At 42.9% G+C, this 23,689-nt stretch overlaps 1 protein-coding gene across 11 annotated transcripts in view; it reads right to left on the bottom strand.

Moving 5' to 3' along the window:
* Window positions 1-23,689, bottom strand: part of LOC147137013 (dynactin subunit 1-like) — a 29,462-nt gene that overhangs the window by 1,046 nt on the left and 4,727 nt on the right. For 2 of the 11 annotated variants that reach the window (XM_086048565.1, XM_086048558.1), the window contains exons 2-28: window positions 21,580-21,840; window positions 20,955-21,033; window positions 20,797-20,828; window positions 19,540-19,560; window positions 14,109-14,129; window positions 13,540-13,713; window positions 11,948-12,145; window positions 11,571-11,775; window positions 11,405-11,483; window positions 10,714-10,873; window positions 10,066-10,170; window positions 9,306-9,497; window positions 9,021-9,167; window positions 8,191-8,343; window positions 7,627-7,787; window positions 7,373-7,541; window positions 6,450-6,518; window positions 6,153-6,365; window positions 5,009-5,170; window positions 4,594-4,725; window positions 4,383-4,511; window positions 3,336-3,478; window positions 3,131-3,255; window positions 2,455-2,466; window positions 767-888; window positions 519-699; window positions 27-100 (exon numbers count right to left, since the gene is read on the bottom strand). In XM_086048565.1, coding sequence (XP_085904691.1) covers window positions 27-100; window positions 519-699; window positions 767-888; window positions 2,455-2,466; window positions 3,131-3,255; window positions 3,336-3,478; window positions 4,383-4,511; window positions 4,594-4,725; window positions 5,009-5,170; window positions 6,153-6,365; window positions 6,450-6,518; window positions 7,373-7,541; window positions 7,627-7,787; window positions 8,191-8,343; window positions 9,021-9,167; window positions 9,306-9,497; window positions 10,066-10,170; window positions 10,714-10,873; window positions 11,405-11,483; window positions 11,571-11,775; window positions 11,948-12,145; window positions 13,540-13,713; window positions 14,109-14,129; window positions 19,540-19,560; window positions 20,797-20,828; window positions 20,955-21,033; window positions 21,580-21,819 — 3,498 coding nt within the window. In that variant the 5' untranslated portion in view covers window positions 21,820-21,840. Of the gene's footprint in view, window positions 1-26; window positions 101-518; window positions 700-766; window positions 889-2,454; window positions 2,467-3,130; window positions 3,256-3,335; window positions 3,479-4,382; window positions 4,512-4,593; window positions 4,726-5,008; window positions 5,171-6,152; window positions 6,366-6,449; window positions 6,519-7,372; window positions 7,542-7,626; window positions 7,788-8,190; window positions 8,344-9,020; window positions 9,168-9,305; window positions 9,498-10,065; window positions 10,171-10,713; window positions 10,874-11,404; window positions 11,484-11,570; window positions 11,776-11,947; window positions 12,146-13,539; window positions 13,714-14,108; window positions 14,130-16,204; window positions 16,753-19,539; window positions 19,561-20,796; window positions 20,829-20,954; window positions 21,034-21,579; window positions 21,841-23,689 lie in introns of those variants that run through there. The other 9 variants (XM_086048559.1, XM_086048560.1, XM_086048561.1 and 6 more) reach the window with 9 other exon arrangements.

Raw genomic sequence — 23,689 nt, 5'->3', positions numbered from 1 at the left:
GCGCCCTAACCCTAAGCCTAAGCCACCTTGAGTTTGTCGAGCGTGTCTCGCAGCGACTGCAAGCGAGCCGTCTGCTCCAGAAGCTGAGCGCTCGGCGTCACTGCGGACATCAACGCTCAGTCAATGCAATTCAACCACATTGAAATTCAAATGAACACTGCAAGAATGATGTCAGAACTGGGATATATACATACATACATACACATGGTTTTTAAAAAACACATGATTGTTTTTTTCTCACAAAAAAACGGCTGACTATACATGATCAGTTTTTTTTTCACGAAAAACACCTTGCTATACATGGTCATTATGATTATTTTTTTCCACAAAAAGGATATTCAATTGACTATCACGATCAGGGGGGCTAATTTGGACCAAGGTGTTTTTGGTGGAATATTTTCATTTCTGCGCGCAAACTAAAATCATGTAAGCATCCAAAATAGGAGTGTCTAAAAAAGCTGTGTTAAAACTGCGTGGCTCTTAGAAGAAATCTGAAACTTTCTTATGACGTGACTTACCAGGACATTTCCCGGTGATGTCGACCACTTTGACGTTGGCGCTCATCTGCAGCAGAGTCTCCAGCAGCTGGTCCGTCTTCCTGTAGAGGGCGCCGGAGAGCGGCGCGGGACGGTCCTGGGACGGCAGCTTGGTGAGGCGCAGCGGGGGCAGCGCCGCCAGCTGGCTGCGCATCTTCTCCGCCTGCGGGGGGCGCCGTCGTTCAAAAGAGCAATGGCCTTCTTGCGCCGCGCACGTGGCTGCCGCTCACCTTCAGCCAGTTGTTTTGGTTCTTCAGCTGCTTGATGCAAAGTCGCTGAGCTTCCAGCTGACGCGTCAACAGCGGCGAGTCCACCACCTGGAAGCCCGCGCCCGACGCGCACGACGGGCTCGCTGCCGGGCGCGGCGCAGTACAAACAAACAATAATGACAACAACAATACCGATACAAAAATAACATGGACATCTTTGGACTTGCAAAATGAACGGACACAACCTAAATATGGTTGAATGACTTTGTTTTCTTGGGGGGGAAAAATAAACCAAAAATTATACATTTTTTATTTTATTTTTTTATTCCCTGAAAAATAGGATTCTTCAGAAAATGCTTTTTTTTTCCATTTCTACTAAAAATTTTCATTTTATTTTCTCACTTTCATTTTAGTGCGAAAATCTTGAACAAGTATTTCAAATGATATATTTTACGATTTTTATAAGATTTAAAACTTAAAACCAAATGCTTTTGAACAGTGACAAGAAAAGAAAAGAAAAATGGATTATGACTATTTTACATTTTTAAAAATTCTTATTTTTGCATGAATCTTCAATTTTGAAGGACCCCAGCTTTTAACACATGAAACATAAAATAAATTGATCTAATCTCAAAAACAAAACTTTACTCATGCAAAAAAACAATAATAATAACAAATACATTAAAAAATCCTTTGTAAATTACAAAAAAAGGTCATTTAACTTTATTACGGTATTTTGTGAGCTTAAATCTTTTTTCTTGAAATAAAAATAGTCTTGGAAAAATGACCGTAAAGGAATACTGTATGTGACTTGGAAATAAGTCTTTTCTTCTACTATATATATATATATATATATATATTTTGTCCTCAAAAGGGTCACTGTTGGTTAAGATTGTCAATGCCAACATTCATAATAAACATTTAAATAAAGAAGAAAAAACATCAACTCTTTGGACGTGCAAATTTTCTTTTTTTTTTTAACCATCCGCATGCACATTTGTAGGCTGGTACCTTTTTCTTCCTCTGCACATTAAGCATGTCAGTAGAGAGATTAAGAAAAGGACAAACATTGGATTAAAACTCCAATTATGAAGAAATATTAAGAATTTTGCTAAATGACCCATGCGATAAATGAGAGGTTATTAAATCTGACATTTCTTGACGTAATAATTTTTTCGTCATGACTTTTCCAGAAAAGATATGCCTTTCTTCTTTAAAATGAGCTTCTCTTTTTTTTAAGACTGTTCTTATTGAAAAAAAGTTCCAAAAGCTGGAAAAATACCCTTTAAAAATTGCTTTTCATTCGGAGTGAATTCATTCTTGAAGTATCGCAACCGTTTTCTGCCAAATTAAAACTTGCCTTCAAAACTATTTTCCTTTTTTTTGTCTTGAAAAATACAAAAAAAAGAGCAAAAATTTAAATCATGATAAACTAAATCTGATTCCCCTATTTGAAAACATTTGGTAAGATTAAAGGTTTTTGATTAAAAAAAAAAAAGTTTGTAGAGGGAAAAAAAGTCCAAAAACATCAATTTTTTTCACTGTGTAAAATCCATCTTTTGCCCTCAAGAAAGTGCTTTTTTCTGGATGTGAGTGGGCAACCACAACATGAATCGGATCAATAAAAAGATCCAATGACTGAAAAAAAAGGAATGAATTAATGAGCGTGCAAAACCAAAGGGACGACATGCACGTCTGCATGCCACTACCTTGTTGCTCCTCTGCACATTTTGGGAGAGAGAGGCAGAGAGGGAGATTGGGAAAAAGGGGACAAAAAATGCACATGAAAAACTGCACGCAACCCTTCAGCCTCAGCAAAATATTAGCCAGCATCATCGCTGTCACTTTTTTTTTTTTTTAACTCAAGAAAAAAAAGGGACTTAAACCTTGTCAGAACACATTTTTCTTGATTTTTTTTTCTTTTTACGGAGATTTTTTTTTTCTTGAACGTCTCGATAAAGAAATTTTTTTAAAACACTACTTGCTTTTTTGTGTACAAATATGACTTCATTCTAATACCATGTATACTTTTTATCGGGTTTTTTTATGGCCAACTTAATTCTTAAGGGATTGCAACTTCATTAGCCAAAAATGCAGATTAGTGCAGGTTACAGGTTACTTTTTCTTGAAAAAAAAAAGATTTCTTTCAACAAATAAATGAGACTTTGCAAGAAAACAACTTCATTCCTGTAAGAATTTGAGTATTAACTAGGGGGAAAAAAATCTTCTTTTCTTCTATTTTTTGGGGGCCAAAAAAATGCACCTTTACTCTTAAGAATGCAATATACTTTGTTTAAATAAAATTGTGTAAGAACGATGTTTTTCTATCTCTCTTGACCAATTTGATTTCAGTGTTTTCGCAACGGTTGCATGTTGCGTCGTCACCTGGGAGCCCGGGCGGGCCGCCGGCCGCCTTGGCCTGTCCGCCGACTCGCTGCTTGAGCTCGGCCTTCTCCGCCTCCAGCTGGTCGATGTCGGCCTGCAACGCGTCCATCGTCTCCTCGAAGTCCCTGCGGGCGGGCGGGACGGACGGAATTGAGCTGGTGCACGAGCGCGGGCCGATCCGCCCGCCGGTGAAAAGTCAACTGACTTCTCTTTCTTCTTGAGGAGGTTGTGAGCATCGTCCAGTCGCGTTTGGATCTTCTCCACACGCTCGTCGGCGTCTTTGGACGAACTGTCCAGCTTCTTCTCCAGCAGGCTCAACCGCACGTTGGCCTCGCTTAATTCTTCGCCCTGAAAAAGATGAAAGACGTCAGAGACACGCATTCGTACGCCGCCGCGTTCCTTAAGTGGCACATCGTAAAAAACTGAAGTTAGAGGAGATGGAAGCCAAATTCCTCTCATGAAAACAAAAGGTTTTCATGAAGAAAAATATGTACCCAACAAGAATTATTATTATTATTTTTTTTTTAAATGACCTTTTTTTTCTCCTCACTCTTTCTCCTCATAAAAATTTGTTTTGGCCAAGAAAACATTCTGTGTCATGAGTTGGATTGAAAGTAAATCATAAATTTGTTCAAGAAAAAAAACATTTTCAAGAAAAAAATTTCCACAAAACAAATTCTTTTTTTAGGTCATTTTTCAGGAAAAAAAACTTTACATAGAAAATGGCATTCTCTCAAAAAAAAGTTCTTTTTAGGTAAGAAAGTTTCATTGAAGTTCTACTCTTCAGGAAAAATTGTTTCTTTTTTTCAAGAAAAAAAATTATGAAGAAAAACACATTTGAAAAAAACATCTTTTGAAAAATTAATTTTTCGACAAAAAAAAGTATTTTCTTGATGAAAAAAACATTTAAAAAGTCAAGACCTTTAATTTGTTAATTTTTATTCAAGACTAAGATCTGAATTAAGAAAAAAAATCTTAAAAGACAAAAGTGACCCCTCTTTACTTCCTTTTTTTTCAAGCTGCACTTTATTTTGGGGGAGAAAAGAGTTATATTTTACCGCTGCAACTTTGATTTATCGACAGCAGTTGAAATTTTGAAGTTGGAATTTTTGAAGAAAAAAAGAACTGCAACAATTCATTTGTAATTTTCCAATTAATATTGGCTGGTAATTTGACAAGATGATTGTCTTGACAAAAAGTAGACGTGAGGGTGAGTGGGGTTTTTTTTCGGGGTTTTTTTTTTTTTTGTCACCTTAATCTTGAGCGACTTCTTGAGTTCCTTGATGACCGTCTCCCTGTCCTCCAGCTTCATCCCCAAACCTTCGGCGTCCGTCATTTCCGCGCGGAGAGCCGCCGCCCGCAGCTCCGCGGGAGGCGCAGCCTAAAATAAATGGGGGAAAAAAAAAAAACCAAGGTGAATCACCGGCTCACCCCAAACAAAGCGTCCGGAGGCATCGAGTCACCTTGGGGTGAGGCCGCTCGGCGTCGTACTCTCCCTCCTGCATGGCGGTGGCCATCTTGTTCATGGTCGCTATGACGACGCAGCACGACTGACGCAGACACTCATACGGGTTGGCGCCCGGACGCCCGTAAATCTGAACGACGACGACGACGACGACATTGCGGTATTAGCACACCACCTTCTACCATTCGGGTTTTATGCTGCCGATTGCCATCATCGATGAGTAAGATTGGCCGCTAACAAATGTTTTAATAATCGATTCCGTTTCGTTTTGATTTCAAAGGGGAAATATGAAAATAAAGTCAACATTTTGGTTGAGAAAAAAAATGAATATCATTTTGAATATTATGAAAGATGACATTTTGAAGAGAAAAAAAAACAAAACAAAAAAAAGCCAGCACTGGCGGCGTGCCGACCTGCTCCGCGGCTTTGAAGGCCACGTCCTCCAGCTTGACGGCCGCCAGCCCCTCCTGCTCGGCCAGCGGCGACATCATCTGAGCGCCGGCCGCCGCCACCTCCTGCAGCAGCGCCACCGCCCACGTCAGCTGCTTGCGGCACTCGCGCAGCGTCTCCGACACCTGCGCGCACACGTTGGCCAGAACAAAACGGCGGATGATTTTAGGGGGAACCTTTGCTTCTTTTTAGTTGCGCAAGTTCAATGGTTCAGACAAAAATACAACTTTATGAACTCCTTCACTACCGCTGACTTATCGATTGACCTTTCACAGTCCAGCCGTTCAAGCTCAGGAACTTATTTATATCTTTTTTTTCAAATGCTTGGGCAAAAGACAGTCTGAAAATGTCTGGCGGTAAATGAGTTAAAGGTAAATTTTCATTAAAAAAGTGCTACACTTTTAAAAAGATTTTTGGGAATATTTTTTCCCCAAGAAAAAAGGTTTACCGGTAAAAAACAACAAAAAAAAATCCATTCAAAAAACTCATTTGAAGAAAATTCAAATGTCAATTTCAATTGACGTATACGACATTTGGAGGTTGCAAACTTCCTCCAAGAATGTTGCATTTTTGTAAATAACTTTTCCATCATTGTTAATTTGCTTGTTTATTCATTTTAAAATACAAAGTTGGATTTTTAGGGAAAAAAAAAATACTAACACTACAAACATACTTCAAAAAGAGTCGCAATGTTGTGAGCAATGTTAGTTTGGAAGGGGCCTCACATGGATCATTAATAACATAATGACAAAGAAAAAAAAATACAAATTCAAGGGAATAAAAAGTTGTAATACGAAATCAAAGTCAACATCTTATTTATTAAAAAAAACATACAACATTTAAAATTAAATAGCAAAAAGTTACATACAAAAAGGCAACATTTTTGGGACATTTTTTTTCCCAAGATATGTTAACGTTTTTCAGAAAAAATTGTTGATGAATAATAAAAAATATATATATATATATATATATATATATATATATATATATATATGGACAGTTTTTCTTTTTTGGGGGAGGAGAAAACTGTGCGCCCCTCCAAAAAAACAGATGCATTTTATTGAAGGAGCGCTTGTCCGTTTGTCGGCTCGACAGTGGTTTGCTGACCTGCTGGCCGAAGGCGAGCGCCGACGGGATGCCGGGCGCGTCGGTGCCGGGCATGCGTCGGCGGATCTTCTTGCAGAACTGCCGCACGTCGCCGCAGGACGTCTCCAGGTCCTTGAGCAGCACGGCCAGCTGGGCCTTCTCCTGGCCGGCGTGCAGGAAGGCCCGCAGGCGGCCCACCTCCACCCACATGCAGTCCAGCGCGCTCTGCGTGAACTACGCCGCCGGCCGCGCCCGCGCGGGCGCCGTTAGCGGCAACGTGCAAGGAACGGCGTGCGCCGACGCGCTTTGGGGACTCACTCTGATGTGGTCGGCCAGCTGCATCGTGCAATCCTCCTCCTGCTCCGACAGGTGGATGCTGTACAGTTGCTGGAACGACAGCGTTACGACAAGACTGAAATCGTACTTTGATCCGCATCCAAGTCCTGATATTACAACATTTTTCAAAATAGGAATAATTACGTCAGCATTTGTGACTTTACACAAGAAAAATACAAATACATTGTAATGTCATGAGAAGAAAGTCCTCATTTTCTTGGGTTTTTCAACGTCAACATTTTACAAGAAGAAGTAAGCGATAAAAAAATGATAAAAGTCGCCGCCATTTTTTAAAGGCAATCTGACAACAACGAATTTGTGATTTGGGGGGAGGGAGCAGTCATAAGCAAAAACCTATGCGTTACTTTTTTTTCTCGTTCAAACTATTACAATAAAGTTGGGAGGTTTAGGAGGGAATAATCATAATATTACAAAGAATGCAATATGAGAAAAATATGAAGTTCTTATACTGTATATATACTGTATTTATTTATTTTAAATTACAACTATTAGAAAAAACTATTACAGTAACAATAATTTTTAAAAAATCTGACTTTTTGTCACAATTTTAGATTTTTTTTTTTAATGAGGAAACCATAGTAAGATGACAAGATTTCTTTTCACCTTTTTTTTTTTTTCATGAATACTCTAAAAACACCCAAAATTTACAGTTTAGGGGGAAAAAAAAAAAAGAATTCTTTTGTATTTAATCAGAAAAAAGTTTGAGTGCTAATATGACAACAAATGATCGTAAAGTCATAATATTACAAGCCAAAAGGGCAAAAGTTGAGGACAAAGTCCTAATTGAATGTTTTGCAAAATACTTTGCGGAACACGCCTACTGTGATGGAAGCCGGCAGCGCGGCGTTTGCGCGTTTTGGGCGTCGTCGTGGTCAGTCAGTCACCTGGTAGTACTTGATGGCCTTGGTGAGCGCCTCCACGTTGACCGTCTCGTCCAGCTGGTCCTTGCGCAGCAGCTCAATGAGGAAGTCCAGCGAGCGCTCGTGGACGCTCATCTCCGGGTACAGAGAGCCGATCTTTTTGTACACCTCCACGCCGCACTCGCGCAGCGCTCTGAGGCACACGCGCACGCGCACGGGCATTCGTCGGAAGGCGCTACAAGAAAGAATATCCGGCCAGGAAGAACCCCGCAACGTACTGCTCATATTTGTGGAGGGTGGCCTGCAGGAGGCTCAGCGAGTAGACCAGACCGCCGGCGAAACTCAGCCGCTCGCCCGCCGACCCCCGCAGGCCTGTTGGCTCCGCGCTATTCTCCTTCAGATCAAACTTCTCCTGCGCTTGTTTGCTGATCAGCTCCGCCTACACACACACACACACACACACACATAATCATTTACAAGAATATTTTCCTAATTATGCGTGAAAAGAAGTGCATTGTTACGAGAACAGCGCAAATTTAAGTTAAAAGAAAATCAATATGCAAATGAAAATATGAAAACATTTTCATATAAAAAATAGACATATTAGAAGTAATTTAATGCAAAAAATTGTGTAATCAAAATAAAGAGAAAAATTGATCGTAATCTTAAACTATGAATTACCGTATGCGCGAAATAAAGTCATAACAGGAAAAGAAAATAAGCGTGTTTGTAAAAAAAACGGCAAAGAATCCATTTGAAGGGAAAAATAAATGTTGAGGAAAAAATGGGCAAAAATAAACTCTCCACGATGTGACAAGTAGTAAACTATGAGAAGAGAAGACCTTGCAGACGAGTCTGGGGATGAGCAGCAGCACCAGGATGCAGTCGTGGTCGCCGCCGTGGCGCAGGAACGACTCGGGCATGAAGGAGGTGAGCAAGGAAACGTGCCTGTTGGCCTGAGTCACCTCCATCTTCCTCAGCTCCATCTCCATGGCCTAAACACACGCACACACAACAGCAAAGACACAACAATTTCTTGCATTGCGTCATATCACAGCATATACGATCATACTATCGTACTTGTATGCTATTGCAGCATCAAGGACGCAATATTATTTGACTTCTTGTATTGTAATTAGGCCTGACGCAATCAGAATTTTGGAGACAATCGCCTAACAAAAAAAAAAAGGTCACCATCCACCCAATCTGTTTAACTTGTTCATTTACAGCACGGTCAACCGCTGCAATTTGCGGAGGACGCAAATACGCCAAGAATAGGCAAAATTGCTGTAGAATTGACACTCATGATAGCAATTGAGCCCTACAAATTCCCCCCAAAACACTGATCAACGCTCAATATGCGGAAAACTATACCTTGGTGATTAGTGGCACACTGTCAAAATGGTCCAAAAATAAATACATGAATCAACTTACAGGAAATGTGCGTGTTAGCTTTAAAGGTGTAATTGAAGCGATTCAAAGGAGCTCCTTACAAAGGCTCATGCTATCAAGTTTCTGTTGATAAAAGTGGGCAAAGAATGGTGAATATGTTTGTTGAAAATTCATTTGCTGCCATCCCGCCCAGTTCCACTGCGTATTTGGCATCCATCGTCGCCGATGGCCGCGGAGGAGTTTTCAAGGTCAGAAGAAAGTGTCAAAGATAGCGAGTGACCTTGGCGTACGCCTTTGTCTCGGCAAACTTGATCTTGAAGTCAAACATGTCGGCGGGCGGCGGCTGCTGCTGCTGCTGCTGCTGCTGCTGCTGCTGCTGGAGCTCGGCCGAGGCTTCCCGCTGGCTGGTCAGCTCTCGGTTCACTTCCTGTCAACGGCCAGCAACAGGAGCGATTAGGACTCGGCGGCAGACGCCTGCGTCGACGTCAGCCCGCCGACTCCACTCCAGTCAAGCGGCCCGAGCGGGCTGGGACGCAAAGCCGGAAGGAAGTCGGCGCGCCGCTACCTGCAGGTGAGCGCTGAGCTGGCGGTATTTGTTGATGGTCTGCTGGTAGTCGGCCACCGTCTCCTGCGCCGCCTCCACCCGCTTGTCGGCCTCTCGCACTCGGGTCCCGCTCAGGTCCAGCATCTCCCTCAGCTCCAGCTCCGTCTCGCGCGCGTTCTCCTGCAGCTCGTCGTTCATCTCGTTGATGGACTCCTGCGGGCCAAAGACGCCAAAAAAAAACAAAAAAACTGAAGCAGCCATCTTTGTTTACAAAACTAATTCAAACAAATTTAGCGGAACAGTGATTTTTTTGTTTGGGGGTTGTGTTGAAAATCTCCCCTCTTGTCGTTTTTGTGCTCAGGCAGGTCCAAGCCGTGTGTAATCAAAAATGATTGCTTTGTGCCACTATGTGGACAATTGAATTATGTTGAAGTGAGTGGAGGCGCTTAATTTAGTCAAATCAAGGCCTCTGGTGGAATTTAGAGGTAAGTACAAAACTTTGTGAAATTTCGTCATTTATTTTGGCAGGCGTACATCCGTATGGCCCCCTTGGGTTCTGTAAATAAAGTCAAACTTAAGTCAATAAAAACTCAACCAAAAAGAAAAAGTCATAGGAATTAGTAAACTAGCACTAAAAAAAAAAGTCATGAAAACAAACTGAATTTGATAAGCCCAAAATCCAAATGAAATCAAAACTAAAAGTAATGGAAAATCTTTTGTGACTGCTACTTGAAATGAGAAGCCAGGCAAATTCAACTGCGACAAGTGCAAGTGCACTGACCAGGTCGGTGACGGTCTCCCTCAGCTCGCGGACTTTCTCTTCCAGATCCAAGTTCCTCTCCGTCAGGGTCTCCACCATCTCTTCGGCCCCCAAAGCTGCATCCACCTGATTAGCATCATTAAAAACAACAACTACAAATTATCGGAATATTTGACCTTTTTCCTTCCTTATGAAACGACTCATTGATTCTCATAACATTTCCACTTCATTTTTTTTTTCTAATTGGCATTCAATGAAATGTATTGGGATTTTTGTTTCCACAAAAAATGAGGAGAAGACAGTGGGGAGAAAATACCACAAAAAAACCCAAAAAAAAAACAACAGCCAACCCATAAATATTTTTTTTAAGTATTGGGAAAAAAAGCCAGAGCGGATAGAGCGGCCAGCAGGAAAATGAGGGCTACCTACGAACAATTCTAGTTCTTATGCTAACGTGATCATAAAGTGAGCGAAAAAACAAAGAAACTCTAAAACGCATAAAAGTCAGAGATTTTGTGTAACGTTCGCCTGATAAGCCTACGTTGGCCTGAATATCAATAGCAATGCCGATGTGCTTGCTACAGACTGTGCGGATTTGGTTAGTTGATTTTTGGGAGTTTTCCCAAATGACTTGACAATTGTGCTCTTAGGCGAGTTGGCGAGTCGGACCTGCTCTTTGAGCTCGTCGATGGTCTTCTCGGCCGCCGCCATTTCTTCTTGCAGCTTCTCCTTGTGGCCCCTCAAAGCGTCCAGCTCCACGTTCTTCTTCTCCATTTGCTTCTGCAGCTTCAGGTGCTCCTGTTTCTCCGACGCCGACAGATCTCGCATCCTGAAGTCCGGGAGAAACTAGTGAGTGGCGCCTTACCCATCTGGACTGTTTGGAGGCCGACGCTGACTTTGGCAGAATAAAATCCCGACAACAGATTCATTGGCTGGTGAATCGAAAAAATATATCATGACTGACACAGCTTCTCCTTTTTTTTCTCCCTAAACGCTTACAACAATAAAGATATTAAATTACAGGTAGGCATGGGGCGATTTGACGGTTTACCGTGGATTTAAAAAGTCAAGGTTACGCACGGAGGAGGGAGTGGGCAAAAAGAAAGAAACAGTGCAAACATGGATGTCATAATAAATCCAAAATAGTGTCGGCGTGCACTAGTTAGCCCCAAGGACAACACGAGTCATGAGGGTCTGCTCTACAAAAAGCTCACCGGTGATGAGACACTGTGACTTCGGCCTGATTTAATAGTTTTACGTGACTTTTACCTTTAGTATTTGATCAACCTTACAAGACAGACAACAATTGGTAAATATCGGGCGTATTTGTGTCGATTTTTAGGGCTGTTTGAATACACACCTGACCAGAGCTTCCTTCAATCGCCCGTTTTGCTCCTCCAGCTGTTTGACATGATAACTGGACGCAGCGCCGTCAGAACCTGACAGCAACGCACACAAAACAAGACCCCGCTGACAACATTTCTTTTTTTTTTTTTTCCCCACGTCGGGAGCTTTCTTGACGCCACCTTTCTCCTCGATCTCGTGCTTGAGGATCTCCAGGTCCATGGTGAGCTCGTCCACCTTGTCCTTCATGGAGTCCACCTCCAGCTGCAGGGACTCGGCGCGCTCCTCGGCCATCTCCTTGTCCAGCGTGGCCATCTCGATGGCGTCGGCCGTGTCCGACATCTCCTCCATGTAGTGCTCCTTGGCCTCCAGGGCCTCCTTGGCCTCCTGCCAGCAGTGGCGTCACATCACGTCAGGTCAGGTCAGGTCAGGTCAGGTCGTGTCACGTCAGGTCACGTCAGGTCACGTCAGGTCAGGTCACGTCAGGTCAGGTCAGGTCAGGTCAGGTCAGGTCAGGTCAGGTCAGGTCAGGTCACGTGGCGCTGGATTTTTCCCGTACCCGTTTGGCCTCCTTGAGTTGCTTCTGCAGCTCGGCCTGCTGCTCTTGCATCTTGCTCCTCCACTCCTGCAGCTGCTCCAGCTGGATTTTGTGCTTCTCCAGCTCCTTCAGCTTGGCCTTGTCCTCGGTGCGCTTCGCCTTCAGCGTCTCCAGCTTCTCCTCCAGGTCCTTCACCTGAGCGCGCAGAGCCTCCTCCTCCTGAAACACGCACACGTTTCACACCCAAACGGGATTTGTTTTTCCTCAAAATAACAAAAAATTCAATATTAGCATTTTAACAGTAAAATAAATGTCATAGTTAACTAGCGGATTTTCCAGACTATAATCGGATTGTAAAAAGCGAGCGGGATAGAAGGGCCACCGGATTATAAAGTGAATTTCTGCACATTAACCTTTATTCAACTTGATTTTGGATTTGACAGGCACAAGACGCATCTGATAAGGCGCAATGTCGATTTTTGAGAAGACGAAAGGATGCGAAGTGAAAAATACGTGAGTAATAAAAACGAATTTCCATGCAAGAGTGCGTTCTTGCTTTTTTTATGATCTTAATGTCATCATTTTGACATTTTGATTATTACCGGACATGATTTCATCTACATTTAATGTCCTATATTTCATCTAAATGTCAGGAGGGGTTATTTTCCTAAGGCTTAAACTTTATAATGATGAACGCCAATTACTAACAATGAAATCAAACCTTATTGCATTCTACATAACACATTCAGCTTGTTTGATAGCCATGCAAAGGTACACACAGCATCGGTTTTATTTGTTCATTTGCACAAAATCCCGCATGTCAAGTTTGCCGGATGCCACACCAAATGTCTATTTTTAGCAGTCACACCTTTGACAGGTTGTGAAAAGTGACAACAATTTCCAGTGCGAGCGCGTCATGTCAATGAACCTGTGTTGCCATGGTGATTTCCTCCTGCGGTGAGGGCTGGAATATCAATTAGGCAGAGGCTGACTTAAAACACCAAATTGGAGAAAAGCCTCAAAATTTCACATGAATTCCTCACCCCAGAAGTGGTACAATTCAGGATTGAAGCAAGATTCTCACTTTTTACAATATTTTTGGTCACACTGGTCTACTACGCCAGCAACCTCACACTTTGTGTATTTTTTTTTCCAAAATCAAATCTTTTTTTTTTTTTTTTTCATTTCAATTTTTAAATAAATAAATATTCATAATTTTTTTTTTTTTAAATGGTGTGGGCGGTCAGACGCACACGGAGACAAAGTTGTTGGTGCCGATCTGGTCATGAAAAGCAAAACCCAAAGTTGTCACAGAAATAACTTGAATCTAACAAAGTCCTGAATCAAAATGGAATGAAAAGTAAACAATGAAAAAGACAAAAACGACTGGAAAAAAAAATTCCAAATAATTTGACGAAAGGGACTTTCAAGGTTCAACCAAGGTTGGTCCGCTCGTTAGCGTCACAGCTGTCTTCCAACTTTGAAGTCAGCCTATTTCAAGGGTTGTCGCCGTGCCGTTTGGTAATATGCTGTGTACGACACTGAACATGGACCAGGGGAAGCCAAGAAGCGAGTTGTCTCAGGAAGGAGATTGGAGAGAAAACGAGCGAGACCTTGCCGGGCACGGGCGGCGGAGCGTTCCCGGGCGAGTGCAGGCCGGGGATGAGCGGGGCGGCCAGCGGGGTCTGGGCGGGCGTGCTGGCCTCGCTGCTGCTCATCTCGCCGGCCGAAGCCGCCGCCGAGCCGGACGCCGCCTTCCCCCCGGAGCCTGCGGGACGGCTCGGCTGCTGGAGGGAAAACACGGCAAATTGTGCCGTTAAACCAGACAACGGGATTTCAATGTGTTTTCATGACATCGGATGAGGTTGGTTATTATATTTACAGATTGAAGTATTCATATAAGCAATACTGAAGCTTTGGACAGAGGCTTGAGTTTCTCGCAGCTTCATCATTCGCGGCATGCCACCAAATAGTGGAAAATGATTTTTCAAATGGAATCTAATCAATACTGGAACTTAGTGAATTCTTATTATCATTCTAAATAAGAAAGACAAGAACATTCTTTACATGTACATTGACTTGGCCTAGTTGTCTGTTTCCAAAGTCAAACGCGGCACAAACGTTTACAAAATCACAAAGCCGGTCGAAAGGGGAAGCCCTGAAAAGTGGCAAGAGGGCTCACCTTGGGCCTTCTGGCCGCGCTCTGACCAGGAAGAAGACGCAGGAGGAGGAAGAGGCGGGAAGGCAAGGCAAGGCAAGGGACGGGACGGGACGGGACGGACGGGACGGACGGGAAGGGCAAGGAAACAAACAGGCAGGGTTAGTCATTGAAGGCAAGCCATTCAAGGCGCTCTCTTCTCCTTCTACGACTGCTTTGCAAGAGAGGAAACAGGAGGAACGGCTCGCCTACGGACTAGAACATGCTAGCCGTACAGTACCATTATGGAATGGTCATCCTGAGTGTTTATCCTGTGACGTGCTTGTTTTTCTCCCAGAACTAACTGAATATTTACCATGGCAATTTGGCTGAGCCACAGACTCAGCGATTGTGACGTCAAACGTAAAGTCTGAATCACACATTCCGACAGGTGTCAATTTCCGCCGGTATCGCCCCCTTTTGTTCCGTTCTTAGATCACGAAGCGCACGTTAAGCTCGTAGACACAAATAAGAAAGAAAAACACAACAAACGGGAAAGGTCCCGGCCATGCTAGTTTGTTAAGGTGACGTAGCACGGATCCGCTCCGCCGGAGCATCTGAAAGGACAACGCCAGTGGCAGCGAGCCGAACGGCCGCATTGTGCGCTCGCTCCGCTTGGCCGGCCGGCCGGCCGGGAAGGCCGCGCAACCGCCGCAAAAGCCGTCATGACACGCCAGCCAACCTCAACTAGCTCCTTGCTTTGCGGCCGCTTCAGCCCCGTTTTCATTTAGCTCCCATTTTCTAGGGCCCGACCCGTATGGATTATTTCAGGCCAATGCGGATTTTGGGCAGGGAAAAATACAGATGATTCGGTCGCTTAATTATTAAATAGATAACATGCATAAAAACATTTTTTTTATCCCAATGCATTTCAGTTGGTGTTAATTATAGCGACATTTTTGCTCTTTGCGGGATGGACTAGTCACCTGGAAATATATCGTTAAAAAAAAAAGTGGCTTTTTGGTTCCCCGAATGCAACGCGTGACACAATGCGTTTAAATCCGTTTCGTGCGTATGTTTTGTGTTACCAGTAGTTGAATGTGCCATATTTATGTTTTGATTTCTCTTGACACAAAGCGTGACTTTAGGTTATATGTAAAATAGTGACAATTCCTTGCACAACTCGCATTGCTCACCGAAGCATTGCTTGGAAAATGTTCTGTCGTTAAATTTAATGTCGTTATATTCAAGGAAAAACAAGGATATGGTTTAGGTTTATGTGAAATGAATAATGTGAGCGGCGTTACTCGTGTACAAGTGCTATAAATGGTTGGAGTACATCAAGGTAAAAACAATCGGCAAACATTTGGCTGATTATTTTGGCCGATGTCACGTTGGAAAACGTTGGCGGGACAGCATCAAACTAAAACGTCACAACAATGTTACGCGTACTGAAATAATCATGACTGGTCTTTACTCCCAATTTCACAAATTGACTTTGGGTCTATTTTGTTCAATACGCTCGATTGTTTTGCATTGGGTGGCAGCAGGTGGATGAGACACAGGTTGATTGTACCTCCTGATAACATTTAGAAGCCCTGCCTGTCACTTTATGTCACTGGCATCGACAGATGAACAGAAATATGGTCAGAACTTACTTTATTCGGTTGTCTCTTTTTCTGCCATGCAACCGACAATGACATCACTTCTGGAGCGAAGCAAATTGAATTCAACTGATTTAGCTGAAGCCCTGCAATCAGCCGCTGCAGGATCCTGCTGCTGCTCAAGATCAAACTGAAAGCAGGGATAAGAATCAAAGAGCTTTTGATTCTTTGCTTTTTTGGGGGGCCGACTCATCTCCAAACGCATGAAAGTTTCCACATCTCGCCGACTTGCCCTTCGCCCGTCGTGTTGGATGCTTTATTGGATTACAGCGAGACCATTCAGCGGAATTGAGCCCGACCTAACGCCGCTGCCAAATAAGAGCTGACAGCCTCTTAAGCCCCAACGTTGTGCCCCGCACACCATGACTAACCTGACCCAAAAAAAGAAAGAAAGAAGAAAAAAGGGGGGCGATACCGGCAAAAATTGAAATACCGGATGAGCGGCGCGCGAGCGTCAAGACGGCGGGCGGTCTGTACCTTTCGAGGAGCCGCTGTCTGCCTCATCATATTTGCAAGAGAGGACGACACACACACAGGAAGACACCAGGCGTTCACCACAGACCAACAGTCAGACGGACGGACGGACGGACGGACAGAAAAAGGCAGGTCGGCAAGATGCAGCGCTGCAAATGGCCGCGGCGGTGTCTCCCCCAGCCTCCCGTCCTCGTTCTTGTCCTCGTCCTAATCCCGCCGCCTCAGCAGCATTCTGACATCTCGCCGCCTCGCCTCCGGTAACCTTCCGTCCGCCCCCCACCACCCGACCGGCCCTCTCATCCAATGCCCTGCTCCCGCATTACATCACCGCGCGTGCCCTCACCCCTCCCCGCCTTTTCACCCACTCATCGCCACGGCGACCACAGCGGGGGGTGGGGGCGGTGCTCAGTTAACCGCTCAGGGTGGGTTGGTGATACAAAGAGACAATGTATTCAAAAAAGAAGAAAAAAGCGGAGAAATGAGCCGCGACATCGCGGACGCGAGACAACAAACGAACAACCGTCCCCCCCCACCCCCTCCGCCGGCCCCTCCATCTCCTAGCAACGCCGATGTCCCCCTTTCATAGCTGAAGCGACAAGTGATCTCCGATGTAAAGTGCTTGTGGCTAGGACGTGTTGAAAAAATTCTGGAAAAGATTCTGTTGGAACGATGACATTAAATACGACCCACATCAGAAGGCAACGAGAAAAAGTTACAATGTTCAAAGAGATTAGACCATTTTTTTAAATACAAAGTCAATCGGATTTTTAAATTGGATAATATTTGAACATTACAAGATACACTACTTTTGTTTGAATTTGTTTTTTAGTTGACTGTTACCAACTATTGCAAATATACAGAAAATTTGAAGATGGACCGGAAGATACGCTACTTTGTTATTTTGGAGTTGAAAATGACATTTAACATTTAACGTAAACAATCTTGGGTGATATCTTGTTCGAGATTTATTTATTAAAAAATAGAAAAGTGATAATAAAGTGAACAGATAGAGGGAATTGTTTTTTTATTTGAAAAAAAACACAAGGGTTGAGTAGGAATCGATAGCAGGTATCGGTATCGCAGCCGATACCGGCCTCATTTCAAGGTAGGCGCGACACCCTCTTGTGGCTGTTTTATGCTCAGACAGAAGAAGAAATTGTCATTTTGAAGATCAGAAAATTGTCACTAATTTCATGCAATTTGAAGCAAAATTGCGATCTTGGGAAATAAAGGTCTTTCTTTCATGTCCTTCTTTTCTTTAACCTAGCATTATTTTTTTGGGGGGGAGAGATGTTGTATTAAAAGTACAAGTGGTATCCGTACTTGGTATCGGTATTGATGACTACTCCAGAAGCGAGTACTTGTACTGGTATCGGTCTGCGAAAAAAAAAAGCGGTATCGAGCATCCCTAGAAAACACAACATTTGTGTTTTATTCAACAATTGAATATCAAAAACATGGAAAGATATCAAGCAACCTTTCAGTTAAACAAAAAGCCGCCAACATTTCAAATGTTACAAAGTAATTGCTTTAGTTAGCCTATTTTTACTGTATTTATACGTGAACTGTTACACCTGTCAAGGAAGTGCAGATGGACACCAGCCAGCCTATGGCTCGAATCTGCCACATTTACATGCAAACGTTCATAAAGTTGTAGTGTCATTGTTGAAAGAAATACATCAAGTACATAAAAACACACTACTTGTTTTTTTTTTCTTCTTTGCTGCAAAAGTGTGGCAATTTGGCCCGTTTGGCAGCCGCAGTCCTGAGCGATTGATTTATTCCCGCTTTGCTTGCCATTGGCAGCATGCGAGCCAGGCCAAGTTGTCTTGATGACTTCCTGTCATCCACGTTGTGATTTACGCTGGCGGGGAAACTTGACACGCCCCAAGTGCAGCGCCCGTTTGCTGGCAGGAAGTTGTTTAATATTTCAACAAAACACATTTGCCCTCGGATGAGCTGTAATGGAGCCGTCTTGTTCTTTAGGCTTGCCTGACCGAGCACGCACGCGCACACACAAAAACGAGCAAGTATTTTTGGTTTGTCAGCTGATGGGAGCATCATCATCCTCGTCTGAATTAATCCTCTTAGAGTTGGCTCGCTCATGCTGTGAGAAGGAGATTAGCAAAGATCAGGGGGATATGATCACAGCTCTTTAGGAATCGTCATGGAGTGGACCGTTAACCCCGCCCTCCGAACAGTTGCTTGATCAGGAGCCGGGCACGACCAATATGTTTTTTTTGTTGGGTTTTATTCTGTGGACAAAGCGATTTTTTTGGATTAATCGAACAATTTATTCAATCATTCTATCCCAATGACATGTTTACATGTCATTTCACAGAGGGTCTGAAAAGTCTGGTACTGAATGAGCTAAAAAATATATCATTAATAAAATAACTTCAGTTTTTTTGCTCCTTTAGCGCTTCCAAGAAAGGTATCAAGTTCCGAAACATTTGGCGGTTTTTGTTTAACTTCACAACAGTCAGAAAAATCAGCAGAAACTGCTGATTTTTTGGGAGAGGGCGGGGCAAATGTTTGAATGTTTGTCTTTTGTTGTAATGTTTTATAAATTACAATATGATAGACAGCTATCTATTTAATGAAAAACATTTGACATTTTTTGTGAGGGGGAGGCTAGAACAGATTAATGGAATTTCCATTCAATTTAATTGGGAAAGATGATTTGAGATGTTTTGAGTTACAAATGTGGTCACGGAATGAATTAAACTCCTATATCAAGGGACCACTATATTTGTAGCATTCATTTAGCTGTTTTTTTCCTGATAAGGCAAATAATATGTATAGTTTTGAATTTAATATTTGTTAATTGCTTTAGTGTAAACAATAAAATAAACAATTTCACTGACACATTAAATGCTTTTTTTTGATTACTAGCATTAGATGATTAAATTACATTAATCATAAAAATGAGCATGAAACATTTAAAAATAAAATACATATTTTCAGTCTGGCCACCCACAATATACTGCCAATATGTCTTTTCCCTCCCAATATCAACATCATCGCTGAATCGAATATTATCGTATCAATACCATATTGTCTGCTCTGCTATGCAACAAGCTGCGGCCAAACTGCATAAAACAAAAAGCAAAAAAAAAAAAAAAAGCAAACAAGCTAACAAACAAAGTCAACCGAAAGGCAGGCCAGAGCTGAGAGCGTGGTCACGTGACAGGAAGCGGCGGCGGCGGCGGCGGCGCAGCCTCTTCCTGTCATTCGGCTGACAGCGGTGCGGACAAAAGAGGGTGGCCGGCGCTACGGTTGCCACGGTTACCACGGCGGTTAAGACGGTGTCGCGAGGCGAGGGAATCATGCCGCACCTTTTTGGCCTTGACTCCTCGCTGCGTTGTGGAAGGGAGGAAGGAAGGAAGGAAGGAAGGAAGGAAGGAAGGAAGGAAGGAAGGAAGGAAGGAAGGAAGGCGGATGAGGGGTTAAAGTCAAGCTGGTCAGTGGCATGCCGGAGGGAAGAAAGAGACAAGCTTGACGTGTGCATGTGTCACGCACAAGCATCTCGCTGCAATCGGAGATGTCATGAAACGCACACGGGAAAAACGAATCGGCTGGATTGACATTCCAAAAATATGGACATTGGTTGCACACGTTAACATGACCAGCAGGAATACTGCACAAAATAAAACCCTATTCATTTGTGCAAGCAGTGTCCGTACTTCTTTTTCATGGAAATCCAACAGACTTTTTTTTTCAAGTGCAGGATTAAATTCATTCTAAGCTGGCATTGAATTTTGTCTGTCTGTGATTTGTTCGCTCTTCAACCCGTGCGGCCTCCTCTTTTTCAGTACCCTTTGGACACCTTTGCGAACAAAAACATGCGTGCACAAAAAACACATCACACATGAATATTTTTAATGATTTTTCATATCGTCTTATTTGAGTGATTCTCAAATTGTGGTACAAGTAGCGCTAGTGGTGCAGAGGCGCTTTTTAATGGCAAGCAAAAGAATCAGTGAAAAAAAATGGATCAAATACTGTAATGTATGAGGGCCTGTTTTTGTGTGTGTACAGTCGATTTTTGCCACCAAGGTTGGCTAAAGGATAGTAAATTGGAGGTGCGCATTGGTGTGGTATTGAAGATGAAAATACTTTGTATGCAAATATGGGCATTATGGTGAGAAAAACCACAAGGAACGGAATCATGTCTGGTTAGAGCTAAAACGTCTCCCTCTGCTGGTGGGATCACTCCCTACAATGTAGCACAAATAATAGGCGTCAGCAGCAAATGTAATCTTGTGGGGGGGGGGGGGGGGGGGGGTCTTTCTACAATTTATGGACACTTTTAGTATGCATTAGGGTACATTGCAGTGATACAATTTGACTATATTTCTCTTTGTATTGTGAGAACATAAAATATCCGAAAATAGTGGCTACCCCAACTTGGCATTTAGTCATCCTCCTAAAAAAACAGTCAAAATAAAAGGAACACCTCCCTCAAATCCAATCAGGATTTGAAAAAAAAAAGAAAATTCAGTATGTGTGCATTTGTCCTTTGCAAGCATTTAGTAATGATGACTTCGATTTGACGGAAACATTTTTGGTGTGTGTGTTTTTATATGACTCACCAGTTTGGTGGACTTGGACGTGTCCAGGATGTCTGTGGGGAGAGAAAGACGAACACGGACGTTCAAGATCCTGGTGCAAACAATAAAGCTATAAAAAAAAAAAAAGACGACGACCAGGTTGTGTCATAAAACAGGAGGTCAAGAGGGCAAAGCGTTACCTCGTTTGGGCACCTTGGTGGCGCTGGGCTCGGGCGTCTCTGGGGACGTGGTGTCGGCGCCGTCGTCGACTAGTTGGATCTGAAACAAAAAGGAAACCATCAACAAGTTGAACAAGCTGGTCTTTTTCAGACTTTTTAAGAGATACACGGCTGTGGAAGTCACGGAATTGAATGGATCATAAGTATTTTTTTTCAATTATGAGTACATTTGACAATTGCTTTTTACGTTAAAAAAGTTAAACTTTTAATTAATCAAGAGAGTATTTTTTTCCTTTTCTGTCGTATTTACAAAATAATACAAATATTTCAAATGATAAAAATGATATAAATGTAATTACATTAGAAAAAGGAAAATTTGTGATTTTGTATTTCAAAGCGCAAATGAAATAAGTTTGAAAAGTAAAAGTTGAAATTGTATTTTTTGAAACAATTGCAACCATTAAGAAAAATGTCAATCAAGTTCAAACTAATTGTAATGAATAATACATGTATTTTCAAAAACGTTTACTCTATTTGTTGTTTAAATCTACTTTGGATAGTAGTATTTATTAGTATTATTATTGACTATTTTGCAGTAGTAATGCATCTAAATATTTCTCGCCCCCCATCCTATAGACACTCGTACCTGCGACTGTCTGACAAAAATGCCGTGGGCGTCCTCGCAGGTGAAGTAGCGCTTGCCCTGCACGGTGCCGTCGTTCTTGCCCTTGGCCTCGTCCAGGATGACGCCCACCCACTTGCCCGAGGCGAAGAGGGTGGCGCCGATGTAGGCCACCGTGCCGCGCTGCCCCTTGCCGATCACCTCCACCAGGGAGCCCACCTTGGGGGGCCGCCCGCCGCCGCCGCCGCCGCCGTCCGAGCTCATCCTGGCCTGGCCGCCGGCCGTCTGCGTGGGAGACGCGGCATACGCCATTTGTGCTTACATGCCATGCTAACTGGATGCTATGCTATACTATGGCAAGAGGCAAGATTGTCATGGCAACCAAGTTATTTTCAAAGTTTGTTTTCTTTTTTTAAGTTCCGAAGGGGGCTGTGACGAGCATAAAGATCCGATGATACAATTTGTGGTAAGAGCAGCCGGACTGATTTCCCGTCGAGACTAGGCATGCGCGGGCGGATATTCGATTGTGACGGTATGACAACCGTGAGTAAAAATATCGCAGTGTCACTTTATTAAAACGACAGCTCTAGTGAGCTCTTTTTAGAACAGAGCCGTGAGCTACTCATGTTGTCCTTGGGGCTAACTAGGACCTGCTGGCACTAATTAAAAACAAAAATGACCCTAGGAGCAAAAAGGGGTCAGTGTTGTCAGTGTCTTTTTTTGTCTTGCTCTCTCCCTCTTCTGTGGATAACTGCTCACCCCTCCCCACTCTTCTATTTAGTATTTTTCCCCAAAATGTAGTTGAAAAAAAATTGGAAATGAGATTTTTGTTCTTTGAAAGAGTTGCAGACACCGTGTTTTTGCCCGTCAAAGGTTAGGGTTTTTTTTTGTTTTTTTTTTTGAAGGAAATGTAAATACTATTTGACTTTGTCATGATTTAAAAAATATTTTTTATGATCTTGGTCTCGTCTCTTGAGTCTTGAGCATAACACTACATCGGAGGGTACGGAAACCAGCTTCAAGATGCTATGTTACGCTATAGGATGATGTGATGTGCCATGGTATGACTTTCTGAAATGATCGGTCAAAAAAGTTGTTACTTCTCCTCTTAAATGTATTTTTGTACTCTGAATAAGAGGCTCCACCACTCCCAGCGCTAGAAATGAGGCCAAGCGTCATTTTCGGCCACCGGACGGGCCACGCGCGGATGGTCGCGCCACGCTCCTACTGGGTTAGCATCGGTGACGTCGCCCAATCGGGAAGTAACATCCACGAGAGCGCTGGTGACTCAGCACTTTATTCTTACCCTCCCGCCGCCTCGGACTCTCCTTCAAATACAAGCAGGCCCTCTGCTGCTGCTGCTGCTGCTGCACATTAAAACACAAGGCTGAGATAGTAGTCACGCTTATGTTACAGCCTTAATCCAACGTGAATTTCTTTCCTTTACTCAGAATTCGACATAAAATACAAGATGAAAAATGTCTTCATGAAATTTTGCTTCACTTTTACAGACTTGCCAGAATACTTTTCAGTTGCACTTTGAGTAACGTTCGGTGCAACATCCACCACATCCTTGTTGAGAAACAACCATTGCTAAACTGCGGCTTGAGCTTAAATCCACCATACCAAAAAAAAAACATACAAATCATAAAGAATGTTTTGTTGGGCGCCAATCCCTCGCGGAATGTTAATGAAGATAAAACCACGGCGGCTAATGGATGGCCCAGCATAAGCCCATAGACAATAGACATACGTGAGTATCATAGTAAGATGGATATGAATGAAAACATTAGAAAATACTTTTGCATTCCTTTGGTGCTTCCCTATCTGGAACATACAGGGTTGGCCATACTTTTTTTTTTTTTTACAGGCAAGAAAAAAACTAAAATTCACAAGCAGTATTGGTAAGTAGTAGCAAAGGAATGAAGGCAGAAAAGACAGCTTCAGCAAGGAAAAGGAAGGAGTCCAAATAAAAAGTGGGTCTGAGAATGAAGGAGGGAAGGCAAAAAAACAGAAGGAGGTTAGGCGGGAAAGAGGGAAAAAAGCAAGTCTGAAATGAAAAAAAATGAGTTAAGGGAGGAAGAATGTAGATGCATTTAAAAAAAAGTGTGATGGCAGAAGGAGACAGGCAAGG

Source organism: Filicampus tigris, chromosome 13 (genome assembly GCF_054856515.1).
Source record: "Filicampus tigris isolate MCC_2025a chromosome 13, RoL_Ftig_1.0, whole genome shotgun sequence".
Classification (NCBI taxonomy): domain Eukaryota; kingdom Metazoa; phylum Chordata; class Actinopteri; order Syngnathiformes; family Syngnathidae; genus Filicampus; species Filicampus tigris.
Note: the sequence above shows the minus strand (reverse complement) of the source record. Positions and strands in the feature narration are given on the sequence as shown.